Here is a 19987-nt window from a genome sequence, read left to right as displayed (position 1 = left end):
GTGTGTGTGTGTGTGTGTGTGTGTGTGTGTGTGTGTGTGTGTGTTGGCCACTGGTGAGCATCACTGTCACACTGGTGACCAGTCCAGCCCTGCAAGCTCCCATCCTTTCCTCTTGTGGAGGGGAGATGAGTCTGTATTTCTGGGGTTATCTCCAGAGTGACCACAAGTCTTGGCTGTCTTGAGATGGTCCCCACTGGGCCTGCCTTCCTGCAGTTAATGACTGAGGGTACCTCTGAGATCCTCAAGTGTCCCTGTTTATGGATAAACTGCCTTAGGACCCCCAGGACCCCAGGTGACATTGCTCTAGCGTCTCCTATGTTAATAGGCTGTTGGGACTACTCCCTATCAGCCTATTGGCTCAGCTGGGAAGCCAGGTGGCAGACAGTGGCCCCCATGGTTCTGGTTTGAGGGTGGTGGGCTCCAACTGCAAGAGAAACAGATTAGGAGAGTGTTGTTGCCAGTGCATTGTGGACTGGACAATGATAGAACTTCTTCAACCCCCAGATGACCACAGGTCCCCCGCCTCCCCCACCTTCTGTGTCTCCCCTGGCCCCACCCTTGAGACGCTTCGCGGGTGGGCTACACCTCCACACCACCGACCTGGATGACATCCCCCTGGACATGTTCTACTATCCCCCTAAGACACCTTCTGCTTTGCCTGTGATGCCCCACCCCCCACCCACCAACCCACCTTCCAAGATCCCTGCACCCCCTGTGCTTCCCTCATCAGGCCACGTGAGCGCCTCGTCCTCACCTTGGGTGCAACGCACTCCACCCCCCATTCCCATCCCTCCCCCTCCATCCATTCCCACCCAAGACCTCACTCCTACCCGCCCACTGCCCTCGGCGCTGGAAGAGGCCTTGGGTAACCACCCCTTCCGTGCTGGGGACTCTGGCCATCCAGCAGAGGACTGGGAGGCAAAGACCCACAGTGGGAAGCCCACCAGCTCCCCTGCCCCAGAGCGGAGCTTCCTGGCAACTCCAAAGGTACCACCTTATTCCACGTGCTGCGCCTGTAATCAGAACATGGGGTGCAGGTGCTGTTTCCTCCCCCCCCCCCCAGTTAGTGGAGACAGGAGGAAACACCATCGCCCATCATTTTCCAGGTGTGGTGTGCTGTCTGGCATGGGTGTGCTCTCTGCTGGTTTTGAACTCCTGTTGCATGGTGAATTGCTGTGATCTTGGAGTGAGCAGAAGCTTGTCAGGTCAATGTCACTGCTCTCTGGGCTCCTCTGGGCTAGTGAGGGCTGTGACCCCAGTGGTGCTTCCTGGCTGTGTGAATAGCCAGCTGTGACACTCCCAGTCCTTTCCATAGTAACCTGAAAAGTCTTGAATGTGGGAAGTGGTCCCCCAGTTTAGCTGGAAAGGGGAGACATGGGGGAAGCCAGGGAGAGGCACTTGGCTCTTAAACTAAAGTGACATCTGTGCAGTGTAGGGTTCAGACATTACAGCACCTTTTATTGGGGCTCTGGCTGTGCTGGTTGGGACCATAATCAGTCATTTCTGGCCACCATCCAGCTAAGGAGAGGGAAGATGAGAGCATTCTTAGAAATTCCCAAATTTACTATGAAAAGACTAGGAATGTTTTTCTTGGATGATGGGAGATTGAGCAGTGATATTTTCAGAGACATATTTCTCATTTGATCTTGATCCAAAGACTACTTTGGAAGAGCAGATCCCTGAGGATGATGTGGGCTTTGATGCTTCAGGGAGCTGCCCCCCGCCCCCCCCCCCCCGCTCAAGTCTCAGCTGAGGAGGCTCACGTTCACTGGGGGTAGAGGTGTTAGGGGTGATCAGCATCACCTCACCAGTGGCTGATAAACAGGCTTCTACTTGAGCTCCCAAAGAGAGCAGATTTAGTAGCTGGGGCATTCAGGAGATTTAGGGGAGGTGCAAGATTGGAATGAAGAGTGTGCAGAATGGTGATTGGCTGGTGGCTCTCTGCAGGAGGCCCACAGAGGGACTGAACTGTGGACGTCTGCTGAGGGTCTTGAGCCCAACCAGCTGGCCAGTTTAGGGGGCTGCATTAAGCTGGCACAGAAGGCCATGCCTTTCTCTGAAAGTACCCTTGCCCCCAACACACGCAGTAGGTTTTCTTTAGCAGATTTGGTTCTGCGGTCAGGCACTGAACCCTTGCTTTGCACCTCTTGGTAAAGGAGGGGATAGAGCAGGGCTGCAGAGGGTACAGAGGAGTGGGGCATACCTGAGCCTTCTAGAACTTTGTCATCTGAAGGGAGAGCCAACGCTCTAACCTAGGAGAGCCTGTGTGCACCAACCAAGGATATTTCTGCCTTGTTGGGTTTAAGAGCTGAGTCTTGAGGGGCACAATATATGGGGGACAGAGGAAGGGCATTGGAGCAACAGGGAACATAATGATGGCAGGAAAGACAGCGATGAGTCAGACCCTGTGGCCTTGCTCTGCCACTCCCTGATTGGATGACTTTGGATACCAGTTATTCCGTCTTGTGAGCCTGGACATCCTGATCTGTAAAATAGGAAGGCAAGTGGTACCTACCTATTATGAGAATCAAGTTAGTATATGAATATATATATATTTAAAAGCCCATCATGATAGCTCATACCTGTAATCTTAGCACACTGGAGGCTGAGAAAAGAAAACTGTGAATTTGAGGTCAACCTGGGCTACATAGTAATTTCCAGAACAATCTGGGCTACAGAATGAGACAATAAACAAATATAAAAACAAACAGGGTCTCATGTAGCCCAGGCTAGCCTTAAATTCACTATGTAGGCAACAATGACCTTGAACCTCTACTACTGCCTCCGCCTCCCAGGTGCTGGGGTTACAGGCATACATCACCATGCCCAGGCTATGCAGTGCTGGAGATTGAACCTAGGGCTTTGTACATGTTAAGCAGGCACTCTACCAGCTGAGCTACAATGGCAGCTCTACATAAATGCATTCTAAGTTAATACTTTTTTTTTTTTTTTTGGTCCTTTTGAAACAAGGTCTCCCTCTAGCCCCAGCTGACCTGGCATTCACTATGCAGACCAAGCCGGCCTTGATCTTGTAGAGCTCTGCCTGCCTCTGCCTCCCAAGTCCTGGGACTAAAGGTGTGCACCATCACATCTGGCTAAGTTAATACTTTAAAAACTGGCGTATGGTCAGTTCTCAGCAGACAATACTTATGGCTGTTAGGAATCCAGGGTCCAAGTAAATTTGAATGACATCAAACACGTAGATTGGGGGTCATCTCAGTAAACACTGAGGCAGAGTCAAGGTTCAAGACAGATGCCACCCTTTCTGATTCTCCAAGGAATCAAGAAAGTCCCACTGTTGGCTCCTGGGCAGAGCACAGGGAAGGTTAGAAGTTCCCACACAAGGAGATTTGAAGGGACTATCTTCTTTTAAAAATATATTTACTTTTATGTTAGGTGTATGAGAGTTTTGATTGTATGCATGTTAGTACACCCATGTCATGCAGTACCCAGTGAAAACAGACACCTGTGTGTACCTGTCATCCCAGCACCTTCCAGAGTAAGGTCTTACAGACAGATCTCCCAGGCTCTGTATGGCATGCCTACCGTACTGTTGAGTCATTCATTTATTCAGTCAATACACGCTTGCTCAGCACCTCACATAAGCCAGACACTCTGCTGGGCACTGGGACCCACCATTGTACAGGCAGCCACAGGCCCTGCCTGAGACAGTCTAGAGGGAACAGGGTGGAGGTGGGGACCCACAGGGACTAGGTAAAGTGCGGAGCTGGGGAAGAGAAGCCCAAGGAAGGCAGTGATGTCCAAGCTGTGACCTGGGGTGAAGCCGAGGTGCAGAGGCTCTGAGGAGGCAGAGCTTGGCGTCTTAGAGGTTGAAGATGGGCAATGGGAGGAGCCTAGGAAGAGGATTGGGGGGCCAGGAAAGTAGAGATGCTTCTGAAGAGCCTTAGGGGCCAGGCTGGGGGGTTCAGCAGTCAGTAGCAACCTGTTGAAGGGCATGGGGCAGGACTGTGCATAGATGAGATGCATCTTCTTCAGTAATTGTGTGGGTTAGAATGATGATGGCAGTTGCTGTCAGCTCCTGGGTATACCAGCTTCCCTGGAGGCTGCTCTGATTGGTCTTTACCACAACACCTCTGGACACTGTGTCCAGCTACCAGGAACAGCAGGTACCTCAGGTACACTACAGGGCCTTAACTCTGACTTTTAAGAGAATGGGACACTGGGTGGCCCCCAAGACCTCTAAGACTTGAAAGTGTGTCTACCGAGTGACAGCGTCAGCTGGACCCCTTCCCCCCACCAGTCTCTGGCTCAAGTGGCAGATTCTTTAGAACCACTCAACCACACTGTGGCAATGGAGTTTTGTGTGATGATCCGGCTCCAGGCCCTCTGGCAGGGCAGCTGGACCAGGCTGGTTTATGTGCACGGAGTGGATTTGCATGTGTGTTGAAGTGCCATGGCCATCTCTGGCCACACCTATCATGAGCTCATGTGGGCCTCTCTTAAACTAACCCTGTAGACATTTTGCCCAAGCCCACAGCCTCCACGAGGCCCTGGCGTGTCCACCATTTCCAAACCTGTCATGGTTCACCAGGAATCCAACTTCATCTACAGGCCTGCTGTGAAATCTGAGGTCCTGGTAAGCCAGAGTATTTCTAGAGGAGCAAAGGCCCTCTGGGCAGAGGGTGGGGGTGGGGGTGGGAGAGAGTGATACAGGCTGGATCAGGTATCATCTTGTCATCTCATTGGCCAAGGGATGAATCCATGTGGTTGTAGCAGGTGTGGACCTGTCCAGTAGAATTCCTGTTCTCTGACCACAGAGCCTGGAGCTCCATCTAAAACAGGACAGGGTTGAAGCTGAGGAGATGGCTCAGCTGGTAAAGTGTGTGCTGTGCAAGTATGAGGACCTGAGTTAGATTCCCCAGACCTTATGTAAAAAGGCTGGTTATGCTTGTGCTCACTAATCCCCATGCAGGGGAAGTAGGATCCCTGGGGTTCAGTAGCTAGCAAATCTACCTGCTTGGTGAGTCCTAGGCCCGTGAGAGATGCTGTGTCAAAAAATAAAGTGAATGTCACCTGGAGGAGGACACCTAAGGTTGTCCTCTAGCCTCCAAACACACGCATGCATGCATGCACGCACGTGTGTGCACGCACGCACACACGCACACAGAGCAATAAAAACGAGAGTGCTAATAGCTAAGTCTTAGAGGGAGCCTGCCACATGCCAGGCTCTGTGTGGTCTCAGAAGCATCCAGGGAGACAGAAGGCTCCTGTTGTCATCCCTGTTAACACCTGAAGAAACAGATTTGGGAAAGGTGATGTTGATGTCCGTGGCAGAGCCTGGACTTGTTACTTGTCTGGGACTCCAGAGCCATGCATGCTCTTACCCATGCCACCATCTCCAAACCTACAGAGATTACATTGGCCCTGGCCTCCATGACAAGGGGTGTGTGGCACAATGGAGAACATACTCTATTGGGGAAAGGGCCAGCACAGATCCCGTTTCACTAGGACTGAGTCCTGGGTGCATGGGAAGGTCTGCCTGCTCCAGTCCCCACAGCTGAGGGAGCTGGGGCTCAAAGGCACCCCAGACAGTGCCAGCCTCTCACTGGCACCCCACCCACAGTGGCAGCACAGCCATGGCAGAACTTTTCTTCCCTTCAGAGAAACCCTACCCAAATGTCAGGGCGGGGCATCCAGTACTTATTTTGAGCTCTAGTCCTATGGTCAGCTTTCCAAAGGGCAAAGGTCACCCTCTGAGGCAGCCTGCTGAGTCCACTCAGGTTCTCTGGTTGGTGGCGGGTGGTGTCTACTTATCTCGGGGCAGCTACTGTGTTGGGGGTCTCAAGCATCTGCCTAACATAAATCTATTTGGGGAGGGGCATGGCACTGTAGCTGACAGCCCCTGGGCCTGGCACCAGGGGGCAGACGACGCCTATTTTTAACTGTTTTTCATTCCTGGCAGCCACAGGAGATGCTGAAGCGGATGGTGGTGTATCAGACAGCGTTCAGACAAGTAAAATGACACCCGTGGTAGTCGTATGTCTGGTAGTCATGTCTGGTCCCTCCCCACCCCACCCGTTTCTTGCTCTGTGCCTGACTCCTCCCACCCCACTCCAGTGCCTGGCAGTTTCAAGGTAGCCCCAAGCACCATCTGCTGGGGAGCCTCAGGCCAGTGCTGAGTCCCCCTCACCCTCAGCAGATGGGGACCCACCGCCCATTAGAGCCTGTGCACAAGCTGAGAAAGCCAAGCTACAGGATTCTGACTCCTAATCCCCGGCACCTGCCTCTTCCTGCTTAGTGGTTCAAAGAGGAGTAGAGCAGAGGGAGCCCAGAAGAGAGAATGAGTCCTGGCTCCATCCCTAGGAGAGGAGTGGGCAGTTGGGTGTCTCTCCACACCTTCCCCTGTTCTCTAAGCAGATCACAGCTTCGCTGAGTCACCCTCTGGAGAAAGTGGCAGCTCGGTTCTTCCATCTGCCTGTGATGCATAGGGACTTGGAAGTCCCTTTTGGTGTCTGAGTTGGGTCAGATAGCCACCTAGATTCCCTACATCCTGGGGCCTCTGTCCAGAGTCAGCCATTGAATTAGTGGTTTCACCACCAATGAAAGGGACCCCATGATCAGAGGCAGCCTGGCCAGCAGTTTCTCCAGTTCCCCGTTCACAAGCTGATTTCCCAGGCAGGGAATAAAAAGGGGTGTGTGTGTGTGTGTGTGTGTGTGTGTGCATGAGGCTGCTTCCAGCCCTGGACCGGAGAGTGGCAGGAGAGAGCCAATCCTTAGAAAGTGCATTATAATTCATCATGAATCTTAACTCAGTCTTTACAGCCACGCTGGGGGCTGTCACTTGTCTTTCCTTGCCACAGAAGGGAAACAGAGCCCTGGACAAGTGTCCTTGGTGGCACAGATGGGGTCAAACCCTGGATTTAGATCCAGGACATTGTTTCTATAGTCTGCTCTTAAATGCTATGTCACCTGTCTCTCAAAGCACTGCCTTTGCCAAGTAGGCATTGAAGGGCCCAAGGCTGGGGACGCAAACAACCCTCAAAAGGAGAGAGACATCAACTGAGGGGTGTGAGGCTCCAGGTTTGCAGCCCCTGCCTGCTGACTGGGGACCTTAGGCATCAACGTCACCTCTCTGGATTTTGTTTCTCCATCCGCTGGATGAAGAGGGAGGGGTCCTCTTTTTTTTAAGGCCAGCCCGCTGTAATGGTCTGTGAGTCTCAGAATTCACACAAGACCTGCCTTCTTGGGGTCCTGCAAAGAGGCTAGCATGGCCCAGCCAGAGAGAAGAGCCCTCTTTGTGTCAGAGCATGAGTCCTAGATTCTGCCTAGTGACCTCTGGCTCATGGATTTGCTGTGTCCCTTGCCCTGTGTTTTGCCTTTCATGTACAGACTGACCTGGATGTGGTCCCTGACCTGGGTCATGGACAAGGCCTTTTTGGGGTTGAGCTTGGGAGATAAAGGCCAGTGGTGAGGAATGGCATGTAGATCTCCAGGGGACCCATCTGCTGAGGTTGGGCCTTTGTTTTGTGCTCAGAGTTTGATGGCTGCACGCTGGACAGGAGTGTGGTCTATGGCCTCCCCACAATGCTGAATATAGGATCCAGGAGACACTTGGTGTGCCCTAGGGAACTGTGTGACTGCCTTTCCAGTGGGCACTGGCTGCAGCTTTGCTGTCGTAACTCAGGAGTAGCATCCGGGCCTCTGAGGCCTGTGGTTGTCCTGGTTCCACATACTGTGTGTGACTCCTGGGCCATGTGCTCTGGCTCTGCCCCCTTCTCACTGCCTTGCTTCTAAGTCATGACCATTGCCACCACAGCAACCCCACCATGCCAGGGCCCTAGACTTCTGCACCCTTCCATCTCCCACAGGGAGGCCTCTTACCTCCTAGATCAGCAAAGAACAGTCAGGCCCAGTCTGACCACTGCCTCCCTTCTCCCCTTGGTGTGGGGTGCTATTTTGCCTTCCTTAGTCACCTGATGGATGATGGTTTTTCTAAGCCAAGTAGCCCACTGGGCAAGCCTGGGGCACCTTATGAAGTCAGAGCTCTGGGTAGAGAAGCATGGCTTCATCCCCATGGTCTGACTGCCCCTAGTGTAGACTTGGAAGAGACAAGTTTGGGCCTAAAAGACCTGCAGGACTTTCTATAAGGAGAGGACCACCTGCCTAGGCATCTGGATCCCAGTGGTACCTCTGTAGCTACGAATGCCCACTCACTGGGCAGGGCCATGCTCCTCCAAACACTTTCTGCAGCTTCCTGCTCGCTCCTCAGCAGGGTTCTCCATCTGTTGGGACTTCCAACTTCCTCCCTGCACCCCCATCCTGGCCGCACCTGCCTTTTACCCCCTGCTCACCTCTGGCCCTTGGATTCTGACCCTGCTTCCTCAACTGCCTGAGCTTGTGTTTGTAGTGTGCCTCCAAGGCCTCTGCTCTCTACCCTAAAGCCTGCCCTCTGCTTCCAGGACTTCCGGAAATACGAGGAAGGCTTTGACCCCTACTCTATGGTAAGCGCAAACTCTCCAGGCCTGGGGGAGTAGTCCCAGGAAAGGGGCAGAACTGGAGGTGCATTCTGGGGGCCCTGAGGTTTCCGGGCACATGAGGCATCCCAAGTATGCCCCAGCCGTTCTTCCCTATAAAGGCTCCATTCAAATACCCTTCCAATGAGACCTTTTTGGTGTGTGTGCTGTGTGCATGTTTTACACATACGTGTACAGGTGCCACATGCATGTGTGCATGTGTTTTGTGTGTCTGCATATGTGTAGGTGTGTGTACTTGTATATGTATGTGTGTCCATGTGTACACATATGTATGTACATGTGGGTGGGGTTATAGCAGCAGTTCCAATTGCTGAGTGCTAGCTGTGTGCCAGACATGGGCTCTGTGCTCACAAGGCTTGGTCTTAGTCATTCCAATAATCCTAGAACAATGGGACTGGGCCTAATGGCCACGTGTGTGTGTGTGTGTGTGTGTGTGTGTGTGTGTGTGTGTGTTGTCCCTATGGGGTGTGGCTCTCTCATCTGCCCCCCTCTCTTCTTGTGTGTGTGTGTGTGTGTGTGTGTGTGTGTGTGTGTGTGTGTTGTCCCCATGGGGCCAGGGACACTCAGCTGCACCCCTGTCTCCTGCTTCTAGTTCTCTCCAGAGCAGATTGCAGGGAAGGATGTCCGGCTCCTGCGCATCAAGAAGGTATCTGGTTATGGGGTAGAGGCCGGTCACCAACCCTCTCTGCCCCTGCCACCCTGATTCCCTGCTTGTCCTACTAGGTAACTGCTTGGGGTCTTGCTCCTCTCCCCACTCCCCTGAGGCTGCCAGTCCTGGGGATGCATACCCTAGCCCGGGGCTTCTTTCTCCCCAGGCCCCTCCATGGCCCTGCATCTGCTCCCCTCAGCACTGCATGGCCCCACGCCTCCTGCACTCTGTGGCCCTATGAGAGGTTCCTTGGAGCTCCACAGGCTGCTGTCTGTGTGGCCCCCTAGAACCTGCTTTCCTTCACCCAGGAGGGGTCTTTAGACCTGGCCTTGGAGGGTGGAGTGGACTCGCCCGTGGGGAAGGTGGTCGTCTCTGCTGTTTATGAGGGGGGAGCTGCTGAGCGACACGGTGAGTGTGGACTGGCTGTGTCTGGTTTGGGAATAGTGCAAGTGCCTCAGCAAAGCAGGCAGCTGCCGGCTTCAGATGGGCTTACAGTTGTTCAAGAATATCAGGTCCATCCACTGAGCATCTAACCAATCTCAAATATCGCCTGAGGCTGCGCCATGGTGCCAGGACCTGGGAGTGGCATGACCAGATGTCACCCTGCTCTCCAGGGGCTCCCAGGCTAGCGGCAGAAATGGGCTCAGAATCACAGATCTTGATAGGGCTTAGGGTCTGGTGGGGAATGATAGAGAGAAGCCATGAGAACCCAAGGGGACCCCTGCTGCCTGAGGAAGGGGATAGTGGGAGGCCTCCCCGGAATGGCAGCCCCTAAGCTGGGCCTTCTGAAGAGGAATGAGCACTCAGAGAGCAAAGGAGAAGCATCCCGGCAGGTGGTTTGTGGAACCAGTCACGTGCTGGGCACCAGTCTGAGAGCCTGGCTACAGCCCCAGACCTAAGAGTTTCATGGATATTCCCTCATCTAATCCTCCCAACAACCCCCAGGCAGAGGCCATATTGATTCTTTTCACAGCTTAGAAAACAGACGTGGTAAGGTCAAGATACTTCTTCAAGAATCCCCAGCCAGTAAAAGATGTAGGCAGGACTTGAATCCAGGAAGACTGGGCATTTGGTTTAGTATCCAGCATAAACACCACCTCCACCTAGCTCTTCCCCAGCCTGGCCCGTCCCACAGGGCCAGAGCCCCCGTCTCTCCAATATACACTGGATCTGTGGCCTTTGTCCTCTTTGAACAAAAACACCCTCTGCTGGGGCTGGAGATGTGGCTGCGCTGATAGAGTGACTGCCAATATGCATGGATGCTGAGTTGCATCCCCGGACTGCCTAACCGGCAGTGGTGGTAATCTCAGCACTCAGGAGTTGGAGGCAGGATCATCACAAGATCAAGACTACATACTGGGTCTGAGGCCAGCTTGGGTTACATGAAATCCTGTCTCAAAAACAACCAACTGCTGGGCGTGGTGGTGCATGCCTTTAATCCCAGCACTCGGAGGCAGAGGCAGGGGGATCTCTGTGAGTTCAAGGCCAGCCTGGTCTACATAGTGAGTTCCAGGACAGCTGGGGCCTCGGGGAGACCCTGTCTCAAAAAGACAAAAAAAAAAAAACAAAAAAACAAAAAATCCCCCCAAACCAACCAACCAACCAACCAACCAATGCTCTGTGACCACTTGAGCCTCTGGACCCAGCTGTCTCTTGCTTCACACTATCAACACACTGTAAACTCCAGTGTTGCTGATGTGGCTGCCACATTGGAAGGCACGTCCACATTCCTGAGCACTTTGGGGAGCCCAGGGGCCCCTTCTTTCTGAACCTAGAGCAGGAAACCTAGGACTAGATCCCTTCAGGTTGGAGCCAGGCTCTCCCACAACTACAGGGAGTAGGATGGAAAGTTCGGACGACGAGAGCCTGAGAGAAGTATGGAGGAAAAGGCCACTGGTGGCTGGCAGCTGGGCTTCTGCAGTTACCGAGGCAGGCTCTGTGCCCTGGCAGCCTTGGGTGCTATCCAGCTTTGTAGTCCATGACCTTGGGCTCCGGATCCTCTGAGCCCCATCCTGAGCCTTCATCTCCACACTCGGTGGTACCTGCCTAGCCAGGCAGCTGCTATATCCTGCTGTCACTGGGTACTCTCTTCTGTCCTCATTTCTGTGCCTGAAGGGAGGCTTACCACTTGGCCCAGGGAGGCCACCCATCTGCCATATCTGGTAAAGAGAGGGCAGGAGAGTACCCAGCTTCTTCCTGGACCCTCTCACTGCTTTACTGCTTGGAGGTGTCATCTTGGGTTTGCACAAAATGAAAACTTTGAAGTCACTTATCCTCAGTCCCTCAGTACAGGGACAATTGCTCTCTGAAGTTTGGTCCTGTGCTGGTTTGGCTATCCAGACAGCTGGTAGAAGTCCCCAGGAAAATGTGTTCAAACCTACTATGGCTGCCACTTTTTGTGACACACACCACATTCCTGTGGACTTCATACCCACCGGGCTTCTGGATGATCAGTTTCTATGTAACCCAGAGGGTTCTGTTATGATGACAAAGAAATGTGGAGACCATCATAATCTATTTAAAGAGCCACTTAGCATATCCAAGGCTCTGAAAAGTCTTACATTGAGTAACTTAGCTTACAATTCGCTTCTTCCTAAAGTTGCTAGATCTAAGGGCAGCTTATCTGGGAACATGTTTGAACACAGTTCATTTTTCTGATTGCTCTTCTGTTGGGTCCCTATTTTGTATCAGATGTTATGAGTGCTGAGGAGAGACTCGTGGAGCTGAGAGGATGGTGGGAGACACCATCAGCAAGCAAGTGAATGGTTATGGTTAACCACTGTGAAAAATGCCATGTCCAAAAAGAGCAGGGTGCTGGGAGGGCAAGAACAGGAGCTGTTTGCAGTGGTGCCTTCAGGCTGGCATGGTTTTCAGAGCCCAGGGTAGGGCTTCTTTTGCAATGTCCCACACGAAGCTTGGAGTCAGACATGCATCACACAGAACCCAGGTGGCCAATCCCCTTCTTCCTGCAGGTGGCGTTGTGAAAGGGGATGAGATCATGGCCATCAACAGCAAGATTGTGACGGACTACACCCTGGCAGAGGCTGAGGCAGCGCTGCAGAGGGCCTGGAATCAGGGCGGGGTGAGAAGGAGCCCCTTCCCCTAGCCCTGCCCCTCCCTCAGACACTGGCCTCTGCAGCCTGGCCTTACCATCATGGTGGTGGCACAGTCCACAGTTGGTGTCCAAGGTTCAGACATTTCTTGATGATTGACATATCCTAGCTAGTGGACTGGATCTGACAGGCTATGACTCAGAGAATGACCACTTCCTGATCTTGAGTCCCAACAGCCACTGGTGCAGAGTCCAGAAGATGGGGCATAGCAGTTCGGCCAATAAAAATTCCAAGGTCTTTCTCTAAGTCAGTACTAAATAGGAATCAAGACGGTGTTGGGGGCTACTGGAGAATGAGCAGGCTAGAGGGCGGATGAGAGAGGGGCTAATGGTAACTACCCACCTAGAACAGGGCTACCACATAGGGGCTCCCACAGGCTGTGCGCTGCACAATCTGAGGGGGTACCCTCCTACAGATGATAGTGTGCATGGTGCCCAGTCATGTTGTGCATTGCACAACCTGTGCCACTGTGTGCAGGCAGCTGAGCCTGAGGTATTAAGTTCAGTGCCGAGGAAGCTGACCAGATGGGCCTGGGACCCACATGAAAGGATGTGGAGAAGAGAAGACCAGCGGGTAACATGATGACTGTCTTTGATGATCTAAAGGGCTGCGTTAGGACAGAGGGAGCAGATGTGTTCTGGAATGGATAGAGGGAGGTGGTGTGGGGAGAGAGTTCAGCTCAACCTTAGGAGTTCTGGCATGGTACTGGGGCCCAGTGTTCTTTCAGGATTTGTCAGTGTTATGCCCAAGGCCAGGCATAACAGTAGACAGTGATAGGCAAACCAGAGATGTCAACTGAGAGGACCAAGTGTCAGGATCAGAAAGTGGGACCAGAAACTCCCAAGGTTGCTATACCTCAGAGTTCCCTGGGGAGTTTGTCGGCATTACCCTTTCCCAAGATGTATGACAGACTTCTGGGGACCATGTCTCCACAAGCCCACACATGATTCTGGAGTGACTACCCGGCTCTGGTCCACAGGTCTAAATATGGGAACCTGGTGCCATCTGAGGGTCTTGCTGCCCTTCTGTAGCAGGGAAGCTTCGAGAGTGTGGGGCTGTCTTTTAGACTCCAGCCCTCCCTGTGCCCTGGCTGGCTCTGGACCACAGAGCCAGGAGTGGGATGGAATACCTAGCAGATAAGTCACCCTCTCTTCCATGTGCCCCATGGTCACACGGCTTTTCTCCACAGGACTGGATCGATCTTGTGGTTGCTGTTTGTCCCCCCAAGGAATACGACGATGATCTGTAAGTGTGTGCAGGCACCATGCCCCTGTCCCCCTGTCCCCCAGGATCCTGGCCACCTTCCTCTAGATTTGCCAGGCAGAAGGGATGGCCCAGGCATGCAACTGCTGGTAGTCACAGGGTCTAGAAGTCACTGGCCTTAGCAGTGTGAGCTGCCTCCAGGGATGTCTTAGCCAGAGTCTTTACATATAGGACACTGAAGCTCAAGGTCTCAGACCAAGGACATTGTGATACATTCAGGATTTGTGATTCAGCACTTAGAACCTTGTCCCTGCACCAGTAACAGATGCTCCTTCTGGAAGGCCTTTGTTCTGACTGCGTTCGTTCATGCTTGTGTCTAAGCAGCTAAGAACACAGGTTCTTTCTGCACACTGTGGGCACTCCAAGGAGCCTCACCTCAGTCTGTCTTTCCCTGTAATTCTCCATGTCTGTAACTGGGCTGGTTTCTGCCCTTCTCTGTGTCTCTCTCCCTCTTCCTCCATACTTCCTGTCAGTCTGTCCCCCCACCTGTCCCTCTTTCCCCCTTCGTCCCTGTCCTCTCTCCACTCCTCTTTGCTTGTTGCCTATTTCCATCTCTGGCTCCGAGCCCTGTCTCTCCCTGTCATTCATTGTGCGTTGTTACCTCTGTCACTGTCTGTCTGTGGCCTCTCACCTCTGTTATCCTCGAGTCACCTGTCTAGTACTCAACTCCCCATCTACCAGTCACACTTGTTGGCCATGCCCGGCTGGCTTATACCCCCTTGTCTGGCATAGCCTGCATTCTGCATTCTTGGAGAATCTAGGCTTTGGCAGCACCTGGTCTGGAACCCAGGGACTAGGCAGGACCTGAGAGGCAGGAGCCCAGTGCAGGGAGTGGTCCCGTGGAGCTTCACCCAGGAATAACCAAGCCCTCTTGTCTCCTGTTCCACTCTGCATGTGTAGCTCTTCTCTTCCATCCTCTGCAGCCCAAAGTCCTCAGCTGGTTCGAAAGCAGCTTGAAGTCTGTGAGCCCGTGTATAGACATGGGTTCCCCCTGCAGCTGGAGCCCACGGTGACTAGGCAGGCGCCCACAGGGCTCCGTCTGCCCATGCTGTGTGCCATGTGCCCATGTTCCCTCCCAGCAGGTTCTTTGGACTGGTGTCTGAAGAGAGACAGGGTCAGCTTACTAAATGTCTCCCGTGGGGCTGCTCTCAGTGGCTGGAACACTGGAGCTCCAGGGAATGCACAGAGCTCAATTGGGACGCTGGCCTACAACCTGAGGGTCCTGATGCCCACAGCCCTTGGAACGGGTTTTAGGTTGCACTCAGCACCCAGAGAAGCAAGGTGGCACCAGGCACAGATGGTGCCTTAGTGAGAAGCCTACTTTGGCAGAGCTATGCTGGGCAAGGTCTTTAAGCTGGTCCAAAGAACCAGGGTTGGTGGATTCCAGTGGCTCAGGTCATGGTGTGCCCTGCTGTGTTTTGAGCCCTGCTCAGCCCACACTACCTTCTCTCTTCCTCCCTCCTTGATCCAGGCTCTCTGCAAGACACCCCATGGAGCCCAGCTTTGGCATGTGTTTCTCATTCTGTGTTCTGTGCCAGCTGGCCATGACACGGTTTGGTTGTGACCTGAAGCCCAAATAGGGGTTTGTTGGCTGTTCTGTTGCAAGTTTCCTAAAACATTAGGGCCTCATGCTCCAAGACAGCGGGCCTGCCCTACTGTGGCTTCTGCTATGGTCTCAGTGGCCCTATCGTCTGTCACTTATTCTTGACAAGGGACTCCCACTACCCTTCCTGCTGGCTGCCTCCTCCCTCATTCCAGCACCCCGTCTGCTTCCTCCCTGGCCTCTTGCGTGCTGTAGCTGGTGTGTGTCACCACTCAGGGCCACACTGAGAAGGGCTTCTGACGGTTGTCAGGATCATGTGCTGCTAGGATGGGGCCAGCCCTGGACAGAGGTCATTCACAAGGCCTGCCCACCTGTTCTGCTTCCTCTGCCCCACAGGACCTTCTTCTAAAGTCCAGAGAGAGAAGCCAGATTCTACCAAGGAGGACAGCAAGTTCTGGACCCAGCCCTTGAACTCAAGCCTCAGGCATACAAAGCTTCCCTGGAAATTGCACCTCATACCTAGGAATGCGAACCCCTGGGGGGCAGCAGGAGAAGCGGCCAGGCCCATCCTCTGAAGGCCACCATGAGGGGTGACAGGCAGCTACTGTTCTGGAGGTGGCTTCTGAGATTCCGCATTTCCTCTGGCTCTACTGTGTCCCCAGCTCTAAGGAGCTCTTTTCTTGAGCTGCAAGCTACCGGCTGCCGTGTCACTCCACCACCCTCTCTCCTGCTGTAACTGCTGATACACATCTTACTCTGAGCTCATTAATAAAAGACATTGGAGGTATACAGGCAGCAGGTTCAAGGCTGTCAAAAAAACTGTAAAGTGTTGGCCCCAGGGCTGTGATCTGGATTTGCTGTGGGGAGGTAACCTGTAGTTGGGGCTGGTTTGGAGCCAAGGATGAAGTAACAGGAACCCCTGGACTGGTCTTCAGAGTGTCCCTAGCAGAGAGGCAGGAAATGAAGGTGTGCAACAGAGGCTTTTCCCTGTTCCTCTCAAAGGGCCACCTCGGCAGTAGGGTGGGCCAGCTGCTCTCAGCCAGGGAGGGTGAGAGGGACAGAGGTGTACAGTCCACTCTCCACAGAGTGAAACCAACAGAACCTCAGGGAGGAGGCAGGAGCATGGCAGCAGGGGCAGAGCAGGGCCTCTTAGGTACAGGGACCAGGGGCTCCAGTGCCAGGCACGAACAGAGTGATCAGAATAGCATCCCAAGCAAAGTCAAGATGAGACACGGCATTGCTGAGAATTTGAAAGGGAAGATGGTTCGGACAAGGTGTCTTGCCCACTGCCCCCCTTCCCGGCTTCCTCATGTGGCCTCAGCTTCTCAGCTGACTCCTGTCTCTCCTGCCAGCCTCCTCAGCGCTCTGCGTGAACACTGCCATCCTTATCAGCTTCCTGTCACTGGCCTTTCTACAGTAGCATTGCCACCACTGGCCCTGTGTAGTCGGGCCCACCCACCCATCCAAGTGGTCAGGTGCCGGGGGTTCGAACCCACGACCCCCGGCGAGGTGAGGATTGGGGATGAGTAAACACGCCGTTCGCCAGCCCACGCCGCCCCCATTACCCGGGGACACTCAGATGCAACGGGGAGTCTAGTCAGGGGGAGCCTAGTCAAGTAGGGACTCATTTATTGCAGGTGTTACAGAGCTTATAAAGGCACCTGGAAATCCCCCCTCCCCACCGAGGGTGTATCTTAAGGATGGTCACGCGCTGATCATGCACTTCTGCAGTGCGGAAGTATTCTTTAGACTTTCAAAGCAAGCCAGGCCGCGCCCCCAGGAACTTCCTTTCGGACCTATGCAAGGTGGGGCCTTTAGGTCCCCACCGTCAGACACCAACCCCAGGCCCAGTTAGCCGTGACTGGCAGTGCCAGACTTTCCAACATCCTCATCAGAAACCAAGCTACAGTGGCCTCCTTATGACAGTTCTCAGGGGGTAGCAACTGTTTGCAAGAGTCCCCACGTTTTCTTGTCTAACTTGGCTCTTGGAAGCAGTTCCAATCCAACTGAGGAAAGTAAGCCATGATGCAGACACCAATTCCATGCCAGGCCTTGGCTGGGCTCTTGCCTCACCCTGAGCTATACATTGGAATCCCTCATTCAGGACTGTCAACAGAACAAGTCTCCCCACGATTGAGAACAGCTGTGTTCTGTGATGGTGACCACCTCTTGTGACCTATAAATACCAACACTAAGGCTTGCTCGAGGTGCCTGGGATCTTATTGTTTGACGTCTTCTCTAGTTATTCTTAGTTACTGGTACCTCAGGGTGAACGAGTGAGTTCATTAGTACTTGTGAGGACTCGGTAAATGAGGCAGGAAAGAGGGCTTTGAAGCTCTGGGTCTAGAGAAGGGCAGGGGAGGGACCTGTGCCACTGAGCATGGCAGGAAGAGGGACTGAGAACAGGGAAATGTCTTAGTTACTTTCATTATTGCTGTGTCAAAGTCCCTAATAAAAGCGAATTAAGGAAGGAAGGAAGGAAGGAAGGAAGGAAGGAAGGAAGGAAGGAAGGAAGGAAGGAAGGAAGGAAGGAAGGGTTTATCCTGGCTCACAGTTTGAGGGTACAGTCAGTCGGTCATGGCAGGGAGGGTCCTGTGGCAGGAGTTTGAAGCAGCTGCTCACATTGCATCTGCTGTCAGGAAGCAGAGAGAGAGAGAGAGAAAGAGAGAGAGAGAGAGAGAGAATGCTGGTGCTCGTCTTGCTTTCTCTTTCTCATTCAGTCTGGGATCCCATGGAACGACACCACCCACATTCCAGTGTGACTCTCCATCTCAGTTAAACCTCTGAGGATGGGGCCAGAGATTTGTCTTAGGTGATTCTAGATCCCATTGAGCTGACAATATTAACCAACCATCATAGTTGCTGTGGATGACAAAGTCCTGATCCATAAGGTCACATAGGGCCAGCAGGATGTGTGGGCTACAGTGGGCCTCTTCGCTGCCATCAAAGAAATTGTCTCCCTAGAGAGAGCTATCCCATATTGAGTCCAAAATACATTGCAGATTAATTGGCGTTAATGAGGTATGAATTGGAAAGATCCAGAGAGTTTGTATAAGGCCTAGAGCAGGTCCTGACCAGCTCAGGACATCATAGAGGGGCATCTAAGACCAGTGTCCACAGGAGGACTTGACTGAAGTCCTTTACAGTGACACGAGATTTCACACATGTGAGAACCACCCTTTGTCCCTGCACACTTACTGACCAACAGGAGTTTCTGAATTACCAATTCTGGCCCACAAGGTGACCTTTTTTTGGCACCCCAGAATCTACCTCCACCCTCAGTAGAGGCCAAGGAGAAATGACTTGTCAGTCCTAGAATGTGGGAAAATCTGCCATCTCTCCTGTACCACCCTGTGGAAACACAAACATGAAAGGCTGGGGATTCACCAACACCCTTGACTCTGAAAGCTTGGTATCCCATCCCTCTCACTGACGTTGCTTCCCACAGCTGGTCCCCAGGGCTTACTGAGCAGGCTTTGAGCTTTGTACCTCTATCTCTGGCCATCGATCAAGAACTGAGGCCACAGCCTCTGCCCCCAAGATGCTCCCTTTGGGCCTGTGCAGCTGGGAAGCATTGTCCACCCAGGTCCAGTCCAATTCTCAAACTCTCAGGGTTGTATAAGAATCTCTTTCCAGATCTCAGAGCTCTGTTTCCCTCTCTGTGTGACATTTCCCTGACCCCAGGACCCTGGTCTGGCCCTGCTTCTGTGAGAATAAAATAGCAGATGTAAAGCCTGAGAGAAGGTAGGTGGGCTGCCTAGCACAGGGAGCAGTGGACAGCCACAGACCTGCTGGGGCTGGGGGTTTGCATCCCAGGAGCCCACTGGCTTAGCACAGTGAGCCAGACAAAACCAGATGATCCCCATCTTACAGAGGATCCATTTACAACCGTCCAAGTTTACTACACCGCAAAAGCAATACACATTCAACAGGACTTCAGTCTTTTAATTTCATCTCTTCGCTGGACAGAGGCATATGGCAGAGGCAGCCATGATACGGGGGTTGGGGTGGGTGGAAAAGAGCCCCACTCTGCTGGGAGCTGAGCTGGACCTGAAGGGTCACAAGCACATTCTGCCCTCGGTATTTCCAACTTGCAGTGGCACTATTGGGAAGTAGGGGAATTTTAAGAGGTGGCGCCTACAAGGGTGTTTTAGGTCTCTGCTGCTTTTTTCCGGTTCAAATGTGAAATGTCTCCCACAGGCTCACGTGTCTGAATACTTGGTCTCCAGCTGGTGGTGCTGTTTTGGAAGGGTAGCTTCTCTAGAGCAAGCGAGGTGCTGGGGGTGAGCTTTGAGGCTTCATGGCCCAATCTGGTCCATGTCTGCTTGCTACCTGCTCAATATGTCCTGACTGCAGGTGCAAGCTCCTGCCACCATGCCCGTCCGATCATGGTGGACTGTAGCCCTTCTTAAACCACGAGCCAAAACAAACCCTTCTTACATCACGTTGCTTTTGTCAAGTGTTTTGTCAGAGCAATGAGAAAAGTTACTAATACAAAAGCATGCCCCTAAAGAGGATTATGGGACACCAGTCTTTCCTCCCCACCAGGATATCCTGCCTCACCACAGGGTAGAAAGCAATAGGTCTGCCTGAACATGGACTGAAGCCTCCCAAACTGTGAGCCCAAATAAACCTTTCCATCTTTTAATTTGATTGCTTTGGGTATTTTGTTGCAGCAATGGAAAACTAACACAGGTGTGTCTCATGGGACATTAATGCCAGGAGAAGTTGTAACATGTACATGGAGGTGTTCATTCATGGTGCACTGTGCTGAGCCAATCGTGGAATGACTCCTTCAGTCTTTGCACAGAAGCATAGGAGGAAGGCAATGCTGTTATCTTCAGTGGGGAAACAAAAACTGGGTACTCAGTATCATACCTGAGCCTACTTAGTAAATGACAAGCTAAGATGTAGACTCAGACAC

General features: G+C 52.8%; 1 protein-coding gene across 3 annotated transcripts in view; it reads left to right on the top strand.

Annotated features, from left to right (window-relative positions):
• Ush1c (USH1 protein network component harmonin) overlaps positions 1-15852 on the top strand; it is a 47234-nt gene extending 31382 nt beyond the window's left edge. The window contains exons 18-27 of one of the 3 annotated variants that reach the window (XM_029563654.1): positions 505-987; positions 4478-4597; positions 5924-5974; positions 8421-8462; positions 9088-9141; positions 9453-9552; positions 12117-12226; positions 13447-13502; positions 14421-14529; positions 15460-15852. In XM_029563654.1, coding sequence (XP_029419514.1) covers positions 505-987; positions 4478-4597; positions 5924-5974; positions 8421-8462; positions 9088-9141; positions 9453-9552; positions 12117-12226; positions 13447-13502; positions 14421-14529; positions 15460-15534 — 1200 coding nt within the window. In that variant the 3' untranslated portion in view covers positions 15535-15852. The remainder of the gene's footprint in view (positions 1-504; positions 988-4477; positions 4598-5923; positions 5975-8420; positions 8463-9087; positions 9142-9452; positions 9553-12116; positions 12227-13446; positions 13503-14420; positions 14530-15459) is intronic. The other 2 variants (XM_029563653.1, XM_017798242.1) reach the window with 2 other exon arrangements.
• Positions 15853-19987: the final 4135 nt, after the last annotated feature.

The sequence above is a fragment of the Nannospalax galili genome, unplaced genomic scaffold (genome assembly GCF_000622305.1).
Source record: "Nannospalax galili isolate Female #2095 unplaced genomic scaffold, S.galili_v1.0 scaffold1857, whole genome shotgun sequence".
NCBI classification, from domain to species: Eukaryota; Metazoa; Chordata; class Mammalia; order Rodentia; family Spalacidae; genus Nannospalax; species Nannospalax galili.
This window is presented reverse-complemented; position numbering and strand designations above follow the sequence as displayed.